This window comes from Saccostrea cucullata, unplaced genomic scaffold (genome assembly GCF_032062105.1).
Source record: "Saccostrea cucullata isolate Sc308-1 unplaced genomic scaffold, CSIRO_AGI_Scuc_v1 ctg14, whole genome shotgun sequence".
Classification (NCBI taxonomy): domain Eukaryota; kingdom Metazoa; phylum Mollusca; class Bivalvia; order Ostreida; family Ostreidae; genus Saccostrea; species Saccostrea cuccullata.
Genome location: NW_026941090.1, coordinates 1,261,246 through 1,281,817, shown reverse-complemented (window position 1 = coordinate 1,281,817; position 20,572 = coordinate 1,261,246). Strand labels below are relative to the sequence as shown.

The following is a 20,572-nucleotide window of genomic DNA, read 5'->3' as shown; positions in this document are numbered from 1 at the left end:
AGGTAAAGAGTAAATCTTATCTTTTAAAAAAGGCGAGGTTTCATTCTTAATGTAATCTTTAGAGCATGAAAATACGGATACCTGACTTAGGTAGGGGAATATCATTTTTATTAAAAGAAAAAAATAGATAGGGTAGGGGTATATTTTTTTTATTAAAATAGAAATAAGTAACGTCAGGTGCCTATAGGTGCACGAAACAAAAAGAAATAATTTTTTTTTAATTTTCAAAAATACCTAATCACAACTCTTGTGATATTTGACAACAAATGCAAACAAACTGAAGAAAGCTACGCCACTGAATTTTTATTTATAGACCACAAATAGGACTTCTCCATAAAATATTTCTTGATCCAAGGGAATTTAAATGGCGTCGGGATCGGTATTTCAATATAGGTGGCGCTTGAAAGCTGCCATATATTACGCATGATTTTCATTTTGCCGAAAGAAGAAACTTTGCACCGGGATAAATATCAACAAGTAAACTTAAATCGGGACATTCCGTCCTTTAAGCAGACTTGGTGCAGTAAGAAATAAAGACAGCAAAATGGCTAGTGTCTCGTATCACATTGCAAACCTGCTGGAGAAGGTGAATGAATGTAGATTTCTATATCCTACAAAGTTACATTACTGTGTTTTTATGGAGAGAGAAAGATTTTCACATAACATTTGGGAAATGTGATGCACACGTACAAAATTCTGCACATATCATATATTTTTTTTTCACTGCATTCATCATATATTTCAATAGGGACTATGTACAAGTCCAAATGGGTGGTTTATTGTTTCGAAAATGGGTATGAACCGAGATTCCATTTAGAACTCTAACTTCTGTACAGACCTTTATATTCTTTTAATTCTAACTAAAAAAAAAAAAAAATAGGGCATAAAAAGATAAGATATGGATTTCCTTTCAAATGCAGCTTATTTTCGACATTGAAATATAAACTATTTAATAACAAAGTTCATTCTGAAATTCTGCATACTTCCCGATATATGCTGAAATAATATGCAAAAGCCAACTTCAATGGTATAGTATCTCTAAGGAAAAAATTGTATTATGTAATGATAAGTATTATGGCATGTATATAAAGAAGCTGACATTGTGTATATGGCATAATTATGTTGACATTGCTTATAGCTTATCATTACCTAATAAGCTTTCTAATAATGATTGAGAGAAGAAAAGAATTGATAGCATATCTTAGCATGATTTAGTCCTGTGACTGAAAGTGGTGTACAGAATATATCTTTTTGATTATTTGACATTTGTTACTATATTATTATTTTTTAATCTTTTAGATGACCTCCAATGACAAAGATTTTCGATTCATGGCAACAAATGATTTGATGACAGAGCTTCAGAAGGATTCCATTAAGCTGGATGATGACAGTGAAAGAAAGGTGAAGTGACAAAATAGAGAAAGAATGAAACTAAAATTTAAATTTAAAAATTACCAAACAATAAACTGGATCTTGAAATGATAAAATGCAAGAAGTCTATTGCAAAGGATACTTAGCTTGATATGACAGTAAACAAATGCTATACAATTAAATACAGTTCAAACTAAAGAAAAATAGAATAAATCTGAATTTACAGTAAACTAAACAAGATGCAACTTTTCACATTAATTTTCCTTGTGTAGATGTTTGAGTTTAATCTGTTAAAGAATTCAGCAGGCAATCTGAAAAAAGGTCCATTCTTTAAAAGTTCATAGTTAACAAAAAAATGAAATTTTTGACAATCCAGGTAAAGGGAAAGTAAAAGGAAGAAGAAAAATATTTAGGTCATATGATTATAAAAAATGAAAGCTATTGCTCTGAGTAGCCATTCAAAATAAAAGTATATTGTAGTGTTTGAAGACATGAATCCTTCAGTATCTAAATATTTATTCAGGTTGTTAGAATGTTACTAAAGCTACTGGAGGACAAAAATGGAGAAGTTCAGAACCTGGCTGTAAAATGGTAAATAGACAGAAACTCTCTAATATAGAATATACAGGAAATATTTGACAAATTTCCAATTTATTTTTATTATCATTAGAAGAACATAATAAAATTGAAAAAAATATGCATTCATACATGTACATTATATTCTAGTACAGTTTATTATTGTTCCTTTCTTCAGTCTTGGTCCATTGGTGAACAAAGTAAAGGAGTTTCAGGTGGAGACAATTGTGGACACACTGTGTAGTAACATGATTTCTGACAAAGAACAACTCAGAGACATTTCCAGCATTGGTCAGTACTCTTTGCAGGGTTCAACATTAACTTTTTAGCTCACTTGAGCCGAAGGCTCAAGTGAGCTTTTCTGATCAAAATTTGTCCGTTGTCTGTCGTTTGTCGTTAAACTTTTCACATTTTCATCTTCTCAAGAACCACTGGGCCAATTTCAACCAAACTTGCCACAAAGTATCCTTAGGTGAAGGGGATTTAAGTTTGTTAAAATGAAGGGCCACGCCCGCTTCCAAGGGGAGATAATTATGAATTAGTGAAAAATAAATGACATTTTTAAAAACTCTTCTTCTCAAGAACCACTGGGCCAAGAGAGATGAAACTCATGTGGAATCATCCTCAGGTAGTGTAGATTCAAGTTTGTTCAAATCATGACCCCCGGGGCTAGGGTGGGGCCAAAATGGCCGACCCAAGTTTTACATAGGAATATATAGGAAAAATCTATAAAAATCTTCTTCTCAAGAACCTCTGGACCAAGAGAGATGAAACTCAAGTGGAATCATCCTCAGGTAGTGTAGATTCAAGTTTGTTCAAATCATGACCCCCGGGGCTAGGGTGGGGCCAAAATGGCTGAAAGTTTTACATAGGAATATATATGAAAAATCTTTAAAAATCTTCTTCTCAAGAATCACTCAGCCAGGATAGATGGAACTCATGTGGAATCATCCTCAGGTAGTGTAGATTCATGTTTGTTCAAATCATGACCCCCAGGGCTAGGGTGGGGCCAAAATGGCCGACCCAAGTTTTACATAGAAATATATAGGAAAAATCTTTAAAAATCTTCTTCTCAAGAAGCACTGGGCCAGGAAAGACGAAACTCATGTGGAATCATCCTCAAATAGTGTAGATTCAAGTTTGTTCAAATCATGACCCCCGGGGTTAGGGTGGGGCCAAAATGTCCGACCCAAGTTTTACATAGGAATATATAGGAAAAATCTTTAAAAATCCTTTTCTCAAGAAGCACTGGGCCAGGAAAGATGGAACTCATGTGGAATCATACTCAGGTAGTGTAGATTCAAGTTTGTTCAAATCATGACCCCCGGGGCCAGGGTGGGGCCAAAATGGCCAACCCAAATTTTACAAAGGGATATATAGGGAAACCTTTTAAAATCTTCTTTTCAAGTACTTCAAAGCTATGATTAGTGATATTTATATGGAATCATCCTCAGGTAGTGTAGATTCTAGTTTGTTCTAATGATGAATGCCAGGGGGGGGAGGGTGGTGTTAAATTCAAGCCCATTGTGCTCAGGTGAGTGCTGTGGCCCTTGGGCCTCTTGTTAAAGTATACTAGACTAGTGCACTTTCCAAAATTTTTACTAGCCCTGACAATAAGCCATAACATAACTTGCAAATTTACTTCTTGTAACCATAGTTTAATAAAGACATTGAGTCCTACACGTATGTCCAGATCAAATACATGTACATATGGCATTTGATAGACTTATAAGTCATGACCTTTTGGGTTGGGCTTATCTGGACATGGGAAATTATATATAATATTTTCAAAAATATGCCAAAGAACTTTAATAAAATTACATTTTAGATATTAATAAAATATCTAATGAAATTATCTATACCAAGTGGCACAAAAGGAAACTACCTTTTTTGACCAAAACTTGTTTAATAAGCCTATGGCTAAAAGTAGCAACTATGTGGGAAATTTTCCTTTACAAGGTTTTGTTACATTTAGTTTGGAAAGTTGAGAGGGATTTCATTCGTTAGATACACGTGTATTTTTCTTCCGTAGGTTTAAAGACTGTGATAAGTGAGTTACCTCCATCTTCCACTGCTCTGGCGGCCAGCATCTGTAAGAAAATCACAGGACGACTGACCAGTGCCATAGCAAAGGTAAGTTTAACAGGTGCTAAAGGTGTGACAAACTACAGGTCACTGGTAAGTACACTTATAATACAGGTAAGAGATATAATAGGTACATGCACTCAGGTAAGGCTTAATACAGGTTAAGGTGAGGCATGCTCTACAAACTTCAGGGAAGTACATAAAAGGCAAGTCATGCTCCAAGTAAGTACACACTATACTAATGATAAGACATGGTACAGAGATGTGCATACTGACAGGAAGATATTTTTTGGTCCATAAATTATTGATGTTCAGTTTATTTAGGTTTTTCTGTTTCTTTCACCATATATATATATAATAACTTGTCAGATTTATTCCTTTTGTAGCAAGAAGATGTTTCTGTTCAGTTAGAAGCTTTGGATATCCTTGGAGATCTTCTCAGCAGATTTGGAGGTAGTACTAAATGATCATATGTAAATTATGAAGTATTTCTATCATGTTTAAAATTCTTGAAAGGTTTTGAATGTTATAAATAATGACGATGCTATGTAGATTTATACTAAGAGAGAGCATTTACAAGATACTGTATCTTTTCTTTACACAGGCTTGTTGATCAGTTTTCATCCTAGCATCATGCAGTCCTTACTGCCACAATTAGCCAGTCCAAGATTGGCAGTCAGAAAAAGGGCCATTATTGCTATTGGTGAGTCAATGTGTGTCAAACATGACAGTACAGTAAAACTCGTTTAGTACGAACATGGATATTGCAAGTTCAATGATGTACAAATGTAGCTAAGTTATATTGGATCTCCAGCTATATAAATTTAAGGAATTCCTTATACGGATATAACAAATTAAGGATAGAGCAAATTAATTTCATAGGTCCCAGTGTTTGTTAGAACTGAGTTTTACTATAGTTTACATTCCTTCATTCAAATCCGTTTAAAACGCTGCTTTGTACATGAAGTAAACATAGTCATATTTGAATATAAGTATAAGGATTTGTTTTGTACTATTAAAGGTTATTTGGTGATGAGCTGTAATTACACATTATTTAATGAGCTGATTGAGTTTCTCTTGACTGAGCTGATCAAGAACTCTTCGACGTCCACCACTAGGACTTACATACAGTGTGTTGGAGCTATCAGGTGAGACAGGCCTGTAGTTGTAAGCTACTGATGTGGAGTATTGAAAACTTTGTATAAAACTAAAAAATTTGATACCAGGCTCCAGGGCCAGAAAACTTAGATGAGCCCACTTTTGATCTTGGTCTCACTCTTACTCAAGGAGTATATAGTGGAAAAATGAGACTTGAGTTAAAAAGTGAGGTTGTCTTAATTTTATGGCCCTTGAGCCAGTAAATCACTGCAGACTGTAATGATGCATGTTTTAACACAGCTTATGAAGCATGTTAATCACTTAATGTTGACTTTTTTGCTGACAGTCGACAGGCAGGTCATCGTTTTGGGGAGCACTTGGAGAAGATGGTTCCTCCCATTGTAAAGTTTTGTAAGGAGGAGGATGATGAACTAAGGGAATACTGTCTGCAGGCATTTGAGTCATTTGTACGAAGATGTCCTAAAGAAATATCTCCATTTGTTCAGGAGGTAATAATTCAGGCACTGTTTGTATGGTCAGTCTAAACTAAAGCACTTTTTAAAATTTCATGTATTTCAGCAAGTAGATATTGCATTATATGATATGTTTTTATGTACAGATAATCAAGATCTGCTTGAAATATATTTGCCATGACCCAAACTATAACTACGATGATGATGATGATGATGCCATGGAAACAGAAGGCGATGATGAGGACGAAGAGTAATATTTTTATCACTGTTTATTTTTACCCAGAATAATTATTTAATGATTCTTAATGGCTTTGAAAATGAGGATAAACTTCTGTAAAAATTTTATTTTGATATTTTTGATTAATATGGTATAACCTTAATGTTTTGAATTTTTGATGATAATGAAGATGGTTTATAGGGAGGAAGATGAAGAATACAGCGATGATGATGACATGAGTTGGAAGGTCAGGCGAGCGGCTGCCAAATGTCTGGATGCAGTGATAGGAACCCGACACGAGATGTTAATGGAGTTCTACAGGACTGTGTCACCAGCACTTATAGCAAGGTTTAAAGGTCAGCGGAAAAATCATGTGATTTTAAAGGACATTTAGTATAGAAAAAAGCATGTGTGAAGTATTCTGTCAACAGCTACATCATTTGGTATACGTGGATGTATGTGTAGTTTAAAAATTGTGTCAAATAAAATTAAGGCACTTTTTAGCTCACCTGAGCCGAAGGCTCAAGTGAGCTTTTCTGATCACATTTTGTAGTTCTGTCCGTCCGTCTGTAAACTTTTCACATTTTCATCTTCTTCTCAGGAACCAATGGGCCAATATTAACCAAACTTGGTACAAAGCTTCCTTGGGTGAAGGGGAGTTTCAATTGTTAAAATGAAGGGCCAAGTCCCCTTACAAGGGGAGATAATCAAGAAAAGACAAAAATAGGGTGGGGTCACTAAAAAATCTTCTTCTCAAGAACCACTGGGCCAGGAAAGCTGAAACTTATGTGGGAGCATCCTTGGGTAGTGTAAATTTGAAATTGTTAAAATTATGACCCCCAGGGGTAGGGCGGGGCCACAATAGGGAATCCAAGTTTTACATAGAAATATATATAACAAATCTTTAAAAATCTTCTTCTCAAGAACCACTGGGCCAGGAAAGCTGAAACTTATGTGGAGGCATCCTTGGGTAGTGTAGATACTAAATTGTTAAAATCATGACCCCCGGGGGTAGGGCGGGGCCACAATAGGGAATCCAAGTTTTACATAGAAATATATGGAACAAATCTTTAAAAATCTTCTTCTCAAGAACCACTGGGCCTGGAAAGCTGAAACTTATGTGGGAGCATCCTTGGGTAGTGTAGATATTAAATTGTTAAAATCATGACCCCCAGGGGTAGGGCGGGGCCACATTAGGAAATCCAAGTTTTACATAGTAATATATAGAACAAATCTTTAAAAATCTTCTCCTCAAGAACCACTGAGCCAGGAAAGCTGAAACTTATGTGGAAGCATCCTTGATAAGTGTAGATTCTAAAGTTTTAAAATAAAAAAGGGAAGATGGTTGTTGGACATGATAGGTATAGCAAGAGGGGGAATCTGGTAAAGATCTGCATCACCCAAGTTACTCAGGTGAGCGATGTGGCCCATGGGCCTCTTGTTTGTAAATGTTACACTCTGAGTCAGCTTTGCATATAGTTTTGGATTGATTTCAAACTGACAAATTGGAAATAAAAGTTATTGTGATAAGTAACTGGTTGGCAGTGTTTAATGTTTGACAATTTTATCTAGGAATCAATGTTAAAAAAAAGATGCATGTAATATGCTCCTAGAGATGTTATCACGTAATTTATTTCAAGTGTAATGTTAATGTTTGCATATTTTCAGAGAGAGAAGAGAATGTAAAGGCAGACATATTCCATGCCTTTGTGACATTACTGAGACAAACACGACCGTCCATCTCAGCTGACCCTGATGCAATGGAACAGGATGGAGGGTAACATTAGAGCTTGTACTTGTAAAGATTGGGTCATATTAGTCATGGAGATGAGACTTCTACCTTGATAATGATTATTTGATTCAGATCAGTTCAAAAAGGATATCTGTAGTGAAACTATACCTGTCCACAGGAATATTGATAAGTCTTGTATAATGCACTTTAAAGAATTGTTGAAGTACATGTATTATTCATATAATTTTTTGCATATACTTAACTTAATGATCTGTTATCTTTGACAGGCCAGTGTCTATGCTACAGACACAGATACCTGACATCATAAAGGCGATTCACAAACAGCTGAGAGAGAAGAGCGTCAAGACGAGGCAGGGCTGCTTTAGTCTCCTGACGGAACTTGTACTGGTTCTCCCTGGGGCACTAGCCAAACACTTTGATCAACTTGTACCCGGCATAATATACTCACTTGGGTATGGATACATTAGATAATAAAGACAGTATTATGATATATCAAAGATAAACAGGATATATCATTTTGCATAGAAAATGTATACCTTACTTACCAGTGGCAGTCCTGTATGCACTATGAAGAATCTGTTGTCAGATTTGAGTTAATAGTGAAGATTTAAGAGCTGTTTCTGTTTTTCTTTCAGGGACAAGAATTCCAGTTCTAACATGAAGATAGACACCCTTTCTTTCCTAAACACTATTCTGATTCACCACCAACCTTCAGTTTTTCTCCCCCACATAAGAATTCTCGTACCGGTAAGACAGTGTAAACATATAGTGAAGTTTTAAACATTTGTGATCTAAAAGAATCTGTTAGTTTTACACATTGAACAAAACTGAGATTTTCTGAACATCATAGTTTCATTGAACAAAATACTTTGTACAACATTATTCATTTGGTAAAACAAAAACACTTTATTGGACAAGAGAACCAAAGTTTTGTAGATAGAAAATATTCATTTGGGACTAAATATTGTATATTTTATTGTGCACATTTATCAGCAAAATTAAGTCTCTATTAAAACTTTTTTTCTTTAGCCCATTGTCCATGCTGTATCAGATCCATTCTACAAAATCACTTCAGAAGCACTTCTTGTGACACAACAGCTAGTCAAAGTGATCAGACCTCTAGGTAAGGGAGAATATACAGAATGTTATTGTGTCAGTAAAGCCTAGAGAGATAACAAAGGTGTTCATGAGAGTGATAAACAAATTCAATTTTAATATGTATTAAATGTCATTCAGAAGGCTTCCACAAAAAGTCTAACCCTGAAATGGAGAAAATTTTTAATATGCCAATTTTATGATAAAATGACAGAATTTTATGATAAAGGATGGTTTTTCAATTGCCCTATAAGTGGAAATTTTAGGGAGACGCAAATTTAGCGATTTGTCCTTAAAAACTGGTAATTTATTTTTAGCGAGATGTTATTTTAGTGATTTTAAGATTTTATCATTGCAGCATACATTTTTCATAGTTTGAACATAAACTGAATTTTGTGATTACAGAGAACCCTGTCCAGTTTAACCACAAGCCCTTTGTTCCGGAGCTGTACCAGTGTACATTAAAACGACTGAGGGCCGCAGACATAGACCAGGAGGTCAAGGAGAGGGCAATCTCATGCATGTAGGTCACAAGTCAAGGACTTGTATAGGGGAAAACATAGAAAATTCTCGGCAGTCAGAATGCAAAATCTTTAAATGAGAAAGATAATTATATGCATTTTTTTTTTACAGGGGACAAATAATCCGTAATATGGGTGACAGCTTAACTACTGAGCTTAAAGAGTGTCTACCCATCTTCCTTGAGCGATTAAAGAATGAAATAACAAGACTGACAGCAGTTAAAGCTCTCACAATGATAGCAGGGTAAGAAAAGAATTTGGAAATTTGTTTATATTGAGGACTTTTGATTGAACTCTCCTCCTGTGCCGACATAAAGTTCTGTTGCAATATTGAAATTTAAAAGCTAAATGGTAAGTAATAAGATTAAATTTAAAATTTTTGAGTAATAATAAGATTTGCTAGAAACATCTTGTAATTTTCAATAATGTATTCAATAATTTTGAATAATGTTTTGTCTTTTATCTGCTTGCTTTTTACTCTACTTTGATGATATTTCAGATCAATATACCGTAAATCTGGAAATTTTTGTTGTAGATAAATTTTTAGCAAATTTGCGAGTTCATTGCATTCGCAAAAATATTTTTCTTAAAAATAAATTACCAATAAGAAAATGTAAACAAAGCAGTGGTAATTCGCAAAATTTTGAAACGTAAAAATTAATCAACACCGTTTTGACCTGAATTCGCAAAATAAAATCGATGTAAAAATTTCCAGATTTATGGTAGTTACATGTTATTAAATTTAATATAACATTTCTTTTATTGAAAAAAATATATTTCATTATCAGTATTTACCTGATGTACACATATTTTTTTTAAATTGCAGATCACCTTTAAAGATAGATTTAAAACCAATATTGGTAAGTGTTCAATGCATATATTTTTATGCAACTTAATATATAAGAACAGTTACAAGAGCAATTCTGTATTTAAAAAAAATGTTTGTCAAATTTTCTATAGCTAAGAAATTGAATTCAGGTGATTCTTTTAAAAGTTTAACTGTTCTTTTATCTAGGAGGAGGGAATACCAGTGTTAGCGTCTTTCCTTAGAAAGAACCAGAGAGCTCTTAAACTCAGTACCTTGACATGTTTAGATGTTTTGGTCAAATGTTATGGTAGGCCATTTTACATATCATTGATAATCATACATGCCAACTTTTGAAAATTTTCTTGGGGGAGATTGCGCGTAACGACATTTTTAAAAGTTCCTAATTCACGGCATTTTGTCGTGAAATAACTTTTTTTAGGTTGTTTTTTTCTAAATTATCAATCTTCTACCTTAATTATATCATATATTATTACTACTTCAAAAAGTGTTTTCTTCTCTATCAACTTAAATAAAAGCACAAATACAATATCATTTGAACTTTTTAAAAAAACAATTTTATTCAAAATTATTTAATATGTTAATATTTAGATAAATATACCCTCTGTCTTAAAGAACGTGATACACATAGTTAACATATTATTACATGAATAAGGATGTTAAACTTTACAAATAAACTGAACTGTTCATTGTCCCTTGGTAAATTACAAAGTTTATAAGGTACTGTTATACAAAATATTGTTAATTTATTTTTTTCTTATTCAGAGGGAATATTAAGAAGTCATTTTAACTTTTTCAATCAAAGTCTGCAAAAGGCATGCGTGGTCTTTTCCTTTCTTTTTATTTTAATCACTCTGGGCAGTCCTAATGGTTTTTACTTGCAGGCACATTTTTTCCATGTTGGATTTTGGCAGTGTCTTTTCCATGAAGTAGATTATAATTTAGTGAGGAATGCAATATTCCAAAACTTGAACACCTTTTATAACCGGTTTATACGTATAATGTCGAAGTTTGCTGTAAAGTGTGAACTCTCACAAGTTCGTCAGTTTGTATCCAGTGTCGTGTGTATTTCTAAAATTTCCACATCTGGCATAATTGTCTCGGTTAAAATACACTGTTAATGAGGTTCAGGAGCAATTAAAACCTCTGTAATGACTGGTAGCACAGTTGACACCTTGTTGATTACCTGTTATCAGCGGCAATAAACGGATATCCTAGCGATAAACATTGAAACAGCGATGTTTTCTGCACACGGAAATACTGTATTATTCAAAGCGAATCGGAATAAAATCCGGATTTTCGAAATATCGGTAGAAATGGGAGAAAAAAATTAATCGGTAGACAAGCGGTAGACAGGGTTAAAAATCGGTAGACTCCCGAAAAAATCGGGAAAGTTGGCATGTATGGGTAATCTAGACATATCTAGATTTCAAATTTTACGATAATGTTAACTTGTTACTGTATTTGGCGGAATATTATATGCACTTTTTTCTCAAAATAAATTTCTGTGAGAAAGGGGTGCATATTTTACATCACAATGGGCTTTTGATAAGTTTTTCTTTCAGGTGAAACCTGGCTATCATACGTACATACCGTAGTATTATCTAGAGACATATGCAATTTCTTTTGTTTATCGCCATATTTTAAACTTCGAAAGTTATAGCTGGAAAGAGTGCTTGTTAAAAATGCCATTTTCATAACCTTTTGATACTAAAATGACATGAAAAAGCAAGTTAAAAGTAATTTGAGCTGCATATTTATTTACGCCGCCATTACCAATGTTATTTTTAGACGTTCACACATTCCTTTGCCACGTGCAATAATTATATTTGAGTTGCTCTAACAATTGATGGTCAGAGTTTTACATAATTATGAAGGAAAAAAATTTTATTCTCAAAATTAGCAAACCTATGTTAAGTAATATTTATATGAAAGCATCCTCAGGTAGTGTAGATTTAAATTTGTTCAAATCATGACCCCAGGGTTAGGGTGGGTCTACAGTAGGCAATCAGAGTTTAATGTAGGAAAATAAGTGGAAACAGATCTGCTTATGAAGAACAAGAGATAAACATTGTGGACCATTGGCATCTTGTTATAAAACTAATGGTTTATATGCTTGGTGTATTAGACTATTTAGTCTTGTCAGTCAGTGTGTTTGATAGGGGGCTAATGATAACATGAAGATGTTCTCTATGACTTAACACTTTCTTAGACTTAAAATGAACAATCCAGGACTTTTAGATACTTTTGGAGAGCTTTGTAATCTTTGGTTGCTTGGTATAAGTATCGTGCCTCTTGTCTTCACTTGGCATACTCTTATTGTAGAAGAAGAGGATTAAAAGTAAAAGTCAAGATTCATTTGAAATTAATGCACTGTGTTAAAAAAAATATGCTGAAACTTCAGATTTTACTTGGATATACATGTATAGCAAAGTAAAAGTACCATTGTCCAATAAGTGAAACAAGTATTACATGTATGTCAATATCCTCAAAAATTGTAAATTTCATCAGTTTTCATTTGTGTCTATATTCATCATATTTAAGAGATGTATTTTTGAAAAGTTTCATTTTTCAAATATTGTTGTTTTTGTGGAGAAAAAAAATATTTGCAATAAAACTCACCTGGGTAATAAAAAATTCAATAAGATACTTCCAAATAGATGTTTATTGTCTGATCATCAGCTTTATTGGCTTGTTTTTGATTTATTTTAGGGGCTTCTCTGTCAGCCAGTATGATTTATGAAGTGATGAATGAAATGCCACCCCTTATTAATGAGAATGATCTCCATGTTTCTCAGGTGAGAGGTCAAGAAAAGTTTTCTCTTGTTTGTAAAAGTACAGGGATCATTTTCTAAGCCGTTTCAATGTAGAAAAGGTAAAGTTGTTTAAGGTCCAACATCCCATTGTTCTCTCAAATAAAATTTTGCTCTAATGATTAATATTTTACAAATGATTTGTGTTGCAAATTTTGACAAAAATTCCATTTTAACTTACATTTTTTTCAAGGGAATATGTCATGAAACCATTGAGAATTTTCTCCCTTAGGCCATAATAAATAAATTGCTAGATTCTCATCCGAATTTTTTTAATTAAAAATTGAGGCGGGCGGGCGGCTTTTATTTTATATTTTTTATTTTTTTCAATTTTGCACATTTTTTATTGACCTGGTCAATCGGTGTAATTTTATCTACAATACCCGAATAAAAGTCATAGTAAAGGTTCTCTTACTTCACATCATCACCAATCTTTTTCAACCACTTCACATCATCACCAATCTTTTTCAACCAATGACCCTTGTTTAAAATATATACACATGTATTACAGCAATTCCCATCTTTTCATTATGCTGTCAAAATCATTTGTCGACTTATCTTGGATTAGGCCTAAATGTTTTTCATCTTAAAATAGCTACAATAAAAAATATGAATTTAAAGCCGCTTAATCCGAAACAGGCACATATTATCTTTAATACACAATAAAAGTACTTCATTACATAGAAAATATATAAAAATTAAGATTGATTTAATAGTTTATTACGGAAAACATAGAAAAAACAGAAATAAAAAAAATTAGATTATATCTAATTATGAGGCGGGTAAAAGGTATAAAGTATCTTTTAAAAATGGGTTAATTGAATATAATCCATAGTAATTTTTATATTAATTTGCATATTTAAAGAATAAAGGAAAATATTTTTATTTTTTTAAAGGCCTTATTAGAGAATAAATGAACCTTAACTTTGATTTTCTTATCAATTATCTTGGATTAGGCCTAAATGTGTTTCACCACCTTTGTTTTAAGTTTATAGCTACAGATAAAAAATATGAGTTTTATAATAAGTTAATCAAATACATTCTGTTTTACAGCTGACTTTGAACTTGTTGACGTCAATTTCTAAGACCCACAAATCCTGTATGGCCAGTCTGCCCAATGAGATTCTGCCCCAGATTCTCTTACTTATCCAGTCCCCCCTACTTCAGGGAGGGGCCCTCACGGCACTACTGGAGCTGTTCCAAGCACTGGTGGCCACTGGGTTACCCAAACATGGCTTCAGAGATTTCCTACAGGTAAATATTCTTAATATCATGTAACATAGACCATAAAATTTATACTGTACTTATTGTAGGCATATCAAATTTTTTTACTCCCGTATAAGTGGATTTTAAAAAGATTACAAAAGAAGCTATTACAAATAAAGTGCAATTTTTAGGGATATTCAATTTTAGCGATTTTGGCACTCTTTCTAATAATGCCAAAACTAAATCCTTGCTAAAAATTCTGCTTATACGGTATTTCAAAGTGACAGTCAATTAGGTAAAAATCTATTTTGTCTTGCAGCTGTTAATTACACCTATATACAATCCAACATCCACGACAAACATGGGGTTTGCTGTCCATAAACAGGTAAAAAAGGAAAAAAAGTTTTGAAGTATTAAAATGTCCACAATGACAAAGTTTAAAATGTTTACAATGACAACCCGCTAAAGTTTAATCAAAACAATAAGTTTGGAAGATCTTTTGTTAAATTTATACAATGCATTTTAACGAATCATGCATATGCATGAACAAAGATGAAAAAAAATGCGCTTGACCCTTTGATTATGATGTTTTTTTGTAGGCTTTCCACTCTATAGCTAAATGTGTGGCTGCTCTAACTATGAAATGTCCAGGAGAAGTAAATAATGTAGTGACACAATTTGTCAAAGATGTCAAAAATCCTAAATCTACAGACTCCATTAGGTTCTTTGCTCTTCTAGCTCTTGGAGAAATTGGAAAACATATGTAAGTTGTTTGATAAAACACTTTCAACCAAATATTATTCACGACAACCTTTATTCCTTGTGTGTCTGACTGAAAATCCAGATCATCTCTTTTAAAGATAATCAAATTTTCTTTTTTAAAATTTTTTATTTAAGCATGCTAGAATAGTCATGATTTAGAATCATAAACAATACATATAAAAGTAGATGTGTAGTTCACAGTTTGAAGAATAAGTTGTAAGCCCAGTTTGAAATTCTATAGTGTAAGTTTACCTGAAGTTGTATTTGTTTGACAGAGACCTGAGTGGACATGGTGAGATACAGGCTGTGATACTGGAATCTTTCTCTTCACACAATGAAGAAGTTAAGGCCGCTGCATCGTATGCCTTAGGTACGTCAGACACTTCATCTTACATGTATGCACACTGCTGTATTGTATAACTATTGTATTTTATAAATGAAGTGTGAAGCAAGCTTAGAAGGTAATTAGCATTTCATCAATATATATTGGCAATTTTCTCTGCTTTATATAGTGTGGGTTGAAATTTCTATTACAGATCCATTTTGACTAAAAGTACATAATTTCTTCTGCTCTTTATTGCAGTCTTGATATCAAAATAGTATTTCAATGAAAACATTTTTTTATGCACCCGGATCGATAGATCCAGGGTGTATATTGTTTTTTTTTTTATGCGCCCGGATCAATAAAAAAAAATCCAGGGCGTATATTGTTTTTGTCCTGTCTGTTTGTTTATCTGTTTGTCTGTTTATCTGTTTGTCTGTCTGTCTGTTGTCAACTTTAATCTTTGCCATAACTTTTGAACCATGAGAGGCAGAGACACAATATTTGGTATGCATACTCCACTAATAAAGTTCTCTCAAATGACACCAAGGTCAATGACCTTGTGACCTTGACTGTGACCTATATGCTAAAAATAGCCTTTTCGACTTAACACCATAATTTTTGAACCATAGGAGATAGACTTCATATTTAATATGCATACTTTACGAATTGAGTTCTTTCAAGTGAGACCAAGGTCAATAACTTTGTGACCATGACCCTGACCTGTATGCTAAAAATAGCTTTTTCGAACTTTCACCATAACTTTTAAACCATTGGAGATAGAGACTTCATATTTGGTATGCATACTTCACTAATTGTGATCTTTCTAATGACACCAAGGTCATGACCTTGTGACCTTGACTGTGAACTTAATGCTAAAAATAGCTTTTTTGAACCTTTTTGCCACCAGGCACATAGTGTCTCCCAAGCACATCTTGTTTTTTTAAAGTATGGTGTTTTTGGTGTAAGTTGAAATATTTATGGCTAAAAGGAGAATAATGAAATATTATGAAATGCTAGGATTCTAACATCTTTTTTTTTCAATTACAGGAAACGTCAGTGTTGGAAATCTACCAAAATTTTTACCATTTGTTTTAAAAGAAATAGAAAATCAACCAAAGAGGCAATATCTCCTTCTCCACTCCTTGAAAGAGGTATATAATGTAGTGTTACAAGAAACATCTAATAACTGGCACTAATACTACTCCTATCATTACAAGTCAAATTCAGCAGGTCTCATGCATTTCATGGAAAGTCATGAATTTAAAGTGTCAGAAGCTTTTGGTTTATGATTGATATTGTCCAACCTAAATCTCAAATGTAATTAAAAAATCGAGTTGGACATATTAAGGGACGATACTTAAGGAAATTCATTTCCTTAGTCACAGGTTCATAAATCTTGTTATGAAAATGATAGATGTATCAACATACTGATTTATGAAATGTACATATCATTTGATATTTACATCCTCTGAATATTATCTATCTCTTTTATTTCTAATGAAAACTATGGTATTTCTAATAAAAACTATGGCCATTTATCTTTCCTTAACTAAACAGTCAAATAAAGCATTTTATTTTTCAATATAACAAATTTCAGATAATCAGCTGTGAGTCCACCTCAACAGCTGGAGTAGACAATCTCAAGCCCTATGTATCCTCTGTATGGTGAGTAATATATATACAGTATATATATCAGTATAAAACTGAGATTGACTTGTCCAGTTGCAATGGACAAGGACATGGACAATCACACAATCATTGATGTTGAGTCCTGGAAGGATTTGTAATGTACTGTTCACTTCCACAATATGATTTAATATAGAAATGATACATCTTTACTTCAGGTCAATGTTGTTTAATCACTGTGAATGTCCGGAGGAGGGTACCAGAAATGTTGTTTCTGAGTGTTTAGGAAAACTGACCTTGATTGACCCAGCTAATCTTCTCACCAACCTTAAGAATCATCTGAGTTCTTCATCAGCTCTGACCAGGAGTACAGTAGTCACAGCGATCAAATTCACCATATCTGATCAGGTCTGTACACTGCCAGCTCCCCAAGGGAAAGGTGTTTTTAAGGCTCATCAACCCTCTGATAAAGAGAGACAACTCTTACTCTGATAAATAACTATTAATCCTTTTTAAAATTGTTAATTTAAAAGGCAAGGTGTTCTGAGAAAGAATGCATTATCAATGTAAATTATACATGTAGATTATATTTCTGTAGGAAATAAATATGATCAACATTTTATTGAAGAGAAACACAAAAATTTGGAGAAAAACATTTCTTAATTTGATGTTAATTTAAATACTGCCTTTAATGCCTTATCCAAAAAATATAGAATTGTTACTTTTGTTAATAGATTACATGTATTTCATCACAGTTTTCCTATTATTTTTTTAGCCACAAGGAATAGACAACTTATTACGTAACTGTATAGGAGATTTTCTCAAGACTTTACAAGACCCAGATTTAAATGTACGACGTGTTGCTTTAGTGACGTTTAATTCTGCGGCTCACAACAAGCCATCACTTATCAGAGATTTGCTGGATAAAGTTCTCCCTCATCTCTACAATGAAACCAAAGTCAGGGTAAGCTTTTGAATTACACTTCATAGACTATTTAAGATGAGTTCCTGGGGTACTGTTTCTTTAAAATGAAATATTTTGTGTTAAGGAAAACTTTTCAGAATTGAATGATTTTTTTTTTAAGTTACATGAAGTAAAACTGTTAGTTTTAGCTTCTTTTTTTTTCAATAATTTGACTTGTTTTTTAGAAAGAGCTGATCCGTGAAGTAGAGATGGGTCCATTTAAACACACACTAGATGATGGACTAGACATCAGAAAGGTGAGGCTTCAGTATTCATTATATACAGCTGTGAGGTGAAAATAATGAGGCACCAGAGAAAAGTGATGGAATGATTAGAAAGGAGAAAGTTGTAAAGTCATGGTGAAGTCCAATCCAGCTCTATATTGAACTCTTAAGTTAATATGAAAAAATACTTTGAAAAATATTCTGATGATCCAATTTTGAAACTTCAAATGCTCTGATATACACTGGATTTACATGCAATTTTGTACACACAATATATAGCTTTATATGAAGTTCATTCTTAATTTTTTTAATTTTGTAGGCTGCTTTTGAGTGTATGTACACACTCCTGGATTCCTGCCTAGACAGATTAGACATTTTTGAGTTTTTGAATCATGTTGAGGATGGTCTAAAGGATCACTATGATATCAAGATGTTAACCTATTTAATGCTGGTCAGACTGGCTCATCTCTGTCCCAGTGCTGTACTACAAAGTAAGTCTAAGATTAATCCTGGCACATTCCTTACATACTGGAAATCATGAACAAAATACATGTGTATTGAGTAATAAAACAGAGTACAAATCTGATGTGAAGTCAAATTCATTAAATCTAGGGTTATAATGGGCATGGTCTGTAAGTGAAAATGTAAAAAAAAAAAACAACAACACGGCAATGCTTAATGGGGGTATACAAATATTTTTATGAAATGTATGGGTTGTCTTTTTGCAATTGTAATGAAGTTTTAAGTTAATTCTGTTAAAAGGAATTGTTTATAATTTATGGGGTTAAAACTTTACTCTATTGTTTCAAATACACTGGTGTATCAAGAAAGCTAAGGAACCCCATGCATTGTGTTATTGTAGGACTAGACAGACTGGTAGAGCCACTTAGAGCCACCTGTACCACTAAAGTGAAGGCACACTCTGTCAAACAGGAATTTGAGAAACAGGACGAATTAAAACGGTCAGCCATGAGAGCTGTAGCTTCACTGCTTGCTATCCCTGACGCAGGTATGGCTGTCACATTGGGATATGTTTTTGAAATTCACATATTTGGAAAAAAAATTTTCCCCATACTTTTCTGTACTTTGTATAGATACTGAGATTCTAATTTTGTTTTTATTCTCTACAGACAAAAGTCCACAGATGAATGAATTCTTATCTCAAATCAAGCAAAGTACGGAGTTGGCGGCCATGTTTGAGAGTATTCAGAAGGACGCCCAGTCGTCGTCTACGGATATAATGATGATGGACACCAGCTGAGTCACACAAACTCTTTATAGACAACCTCTGTCTTGTAATTAGTGGCAAAAACGGAAAACAAGTGCTACAATATGTATATGAAAGTGCTGTACTTTTTCTGGATTTTTAAAAAAAATTTGAATTAAAAAGCTTGAAGAAATCTTACACTCCTGATAAAACTGCAAAATTTTGTTGCTGTATGTTGAATACCCTTTGTTTCTGATTTTTTTTTTTCAAAAGAACTTGAATATTTTGTTGCATCAATGATCTCTGGAAACTAAATCTTGTATTGATGACTTTTTATCATCAAACCTTAGTCTTGACTTCAGATTGTATCAAATGACCTTTTTTATTTAATTAAGATATGCTAAAAGTACAGTATTGTGTAATAGATTAAAATTCTATGTTTTATTGCTTTCTTGTTTTACATGAAGATGTATGAAAGGACTAAAAATTTTGATGTGTGATAAAAGCATTAAAGTTTGATAAAGCATTAAAGTTTGAGGATATCTGAAAATTTTTTAGGTAATTTTTACTGTTATATTTATTAAATAGTTTTTACATTTAAAGCACTATTGGACTTTTCGCATATATTTTTGTATTTCTGCCCTAGAAATTTCTTTTTCATTCAAGTAGATGGAAGTTAATGTAAAAAGTCACCAAATTGTGAAATTTCAAAAAAAGTTCACCATCTAGGTTGGTCTAGGAATTAATTTCTAAGTTTATTTTTTCAAAACCCAATACCTCTAAAATTGCCATATTACGGTATTTAAACCTGCATAATGTATGGAAAAAATATCAATGTTTAGTATGTTTACTTGCTGTCATCAGTTTTTAGATAATAGATAAGAACACCTTTCTAGCGCTCATAGGTAGTGCCCCTTATATTGTTAGGGGCACTAACATGTGAAGACAGGGAGTTGAGGTTTTGTTGTTTTCTGTCATAAAATCAAATTTTACGCTTTGAAATAATATTATATTAAAATTGAATTAAATGTTGAGCTCAATATTTTATCATAAAAGAGCTTCTGTACATTATTCTAGTGTAAAAGTAAGCTGTCAACTGTAAAAGTCAGCGCTATTCGTAAAGGTCCAGCGGTCACCAACTAATCTTTTCAAAGAAGTAAAACCTTTTAAATACTGTAAATCGTTTTAATTCCATGGTGTTAAAATTTCATGATATCTCAATAAGTACCAATTGTGTAGGTTTTAATTTCACGCTGCAAAAAAATAATTCAAAATTTTCTATTAGCATTTAAAACGTTTTTAGCATTCATGATGGGTTTAATTTCGCGGAAAAATGATTAATTGCGAACAGTGAAATTAAAACCATAGTGATTATTTGCCAATCAACAGTACTTGTGAAATCAAGATACAGAAATACTATCGTAATGCAT

At 33.0% G+C, this 20,572-nt stretch overlaps 1 protein-coding gene across 1 annotated transcript; it reads left to right on the top strand.

The window, feature by feature from the left end:
- The first annotated feature begins 420 nt into the window (after nucleotides 1-420).
- On the top strand, nucleotides 421-19,586 carry LOC134257136 (cullin-associated NEDD8-dissociated protein 1-like). The gene is made up of 32 exons (XM_062739782.1): nucleotides 421-586; nucleotides 1,300-1,401; nucleotides 1,895-1,962; nucleotides 2,126-2,238; nucleotides 3,980-4,080; nucleotides 4,419-4,485; nucleotides 4,637-4,735; nucleotides 5,054-5,180; nucleotides 5,477-5,639; nucleotides 5,750-5,853; nucleotides 6,022-6,176; nucleotides 7,489-7,597; nucleotides 7,840-8,025; nucleotides 8,209-8,320; nucleotides 8,603-8,696; nucleotides 9,074-9,191; nucleotides 9,302-9,433; nucleotides 10,016-10,049; nucleotides 10,205-10,304; nucleotides 12,728-12,813; nucleotides 13,882-14,082; nucleotides 14,354-14,419; nucleotides 14,634-14,797; nucleotides 15,072-15,166; nucleotides 16,169-16,272; nucleotides 16,719-16,786; nucleotides 16,966-17,155; nucleotides 17,523-17,711; nucleotides 17,897-17,968; nucleotides 18,255-18,426; nucleotides 18,798-18,944; nucleotides 19,066-19,586. The coding sequence occupies exons 1-32, from the start codon at nucleotides 545-547 to the stop codon at nucleotides 19,194-19,196; spliced, it is 3,711 nt and encodes a 1,236-aa protein (XP_062595766.1). The 5' UTR covers nucleotides 421-544; the 3' UTR covers nucleotides 19,197-19,586.
- Nucleotides 19,587-20,572: the final 986 nt, after the last annotated feature.

Excerpts from the sequence above, each read along its gene's own strand:
- LOC134257136 (XM_062739782.1), top strand. The coding sequence starts at position 545 with ATGGCTAGTGTCTCGTATCACATTGCAAACCTGCTGGAGAAG. Across the intron at positions 2,239-3,979 it reads CAGAGACATTTCCAGCATTG|GTTTAAAGACTGTGATAAGT; the intron begins GTCAGTACTCTT and ends TTTCTTCCGTAG. Across the intron at positions 18,945-19,065 it reads GCTTGCTATCCCTGACGCAG|ACAAAAGTCCACAGATGAAT; the intron begins GTATGGCTGTCA and ends TATTCTCTACAG.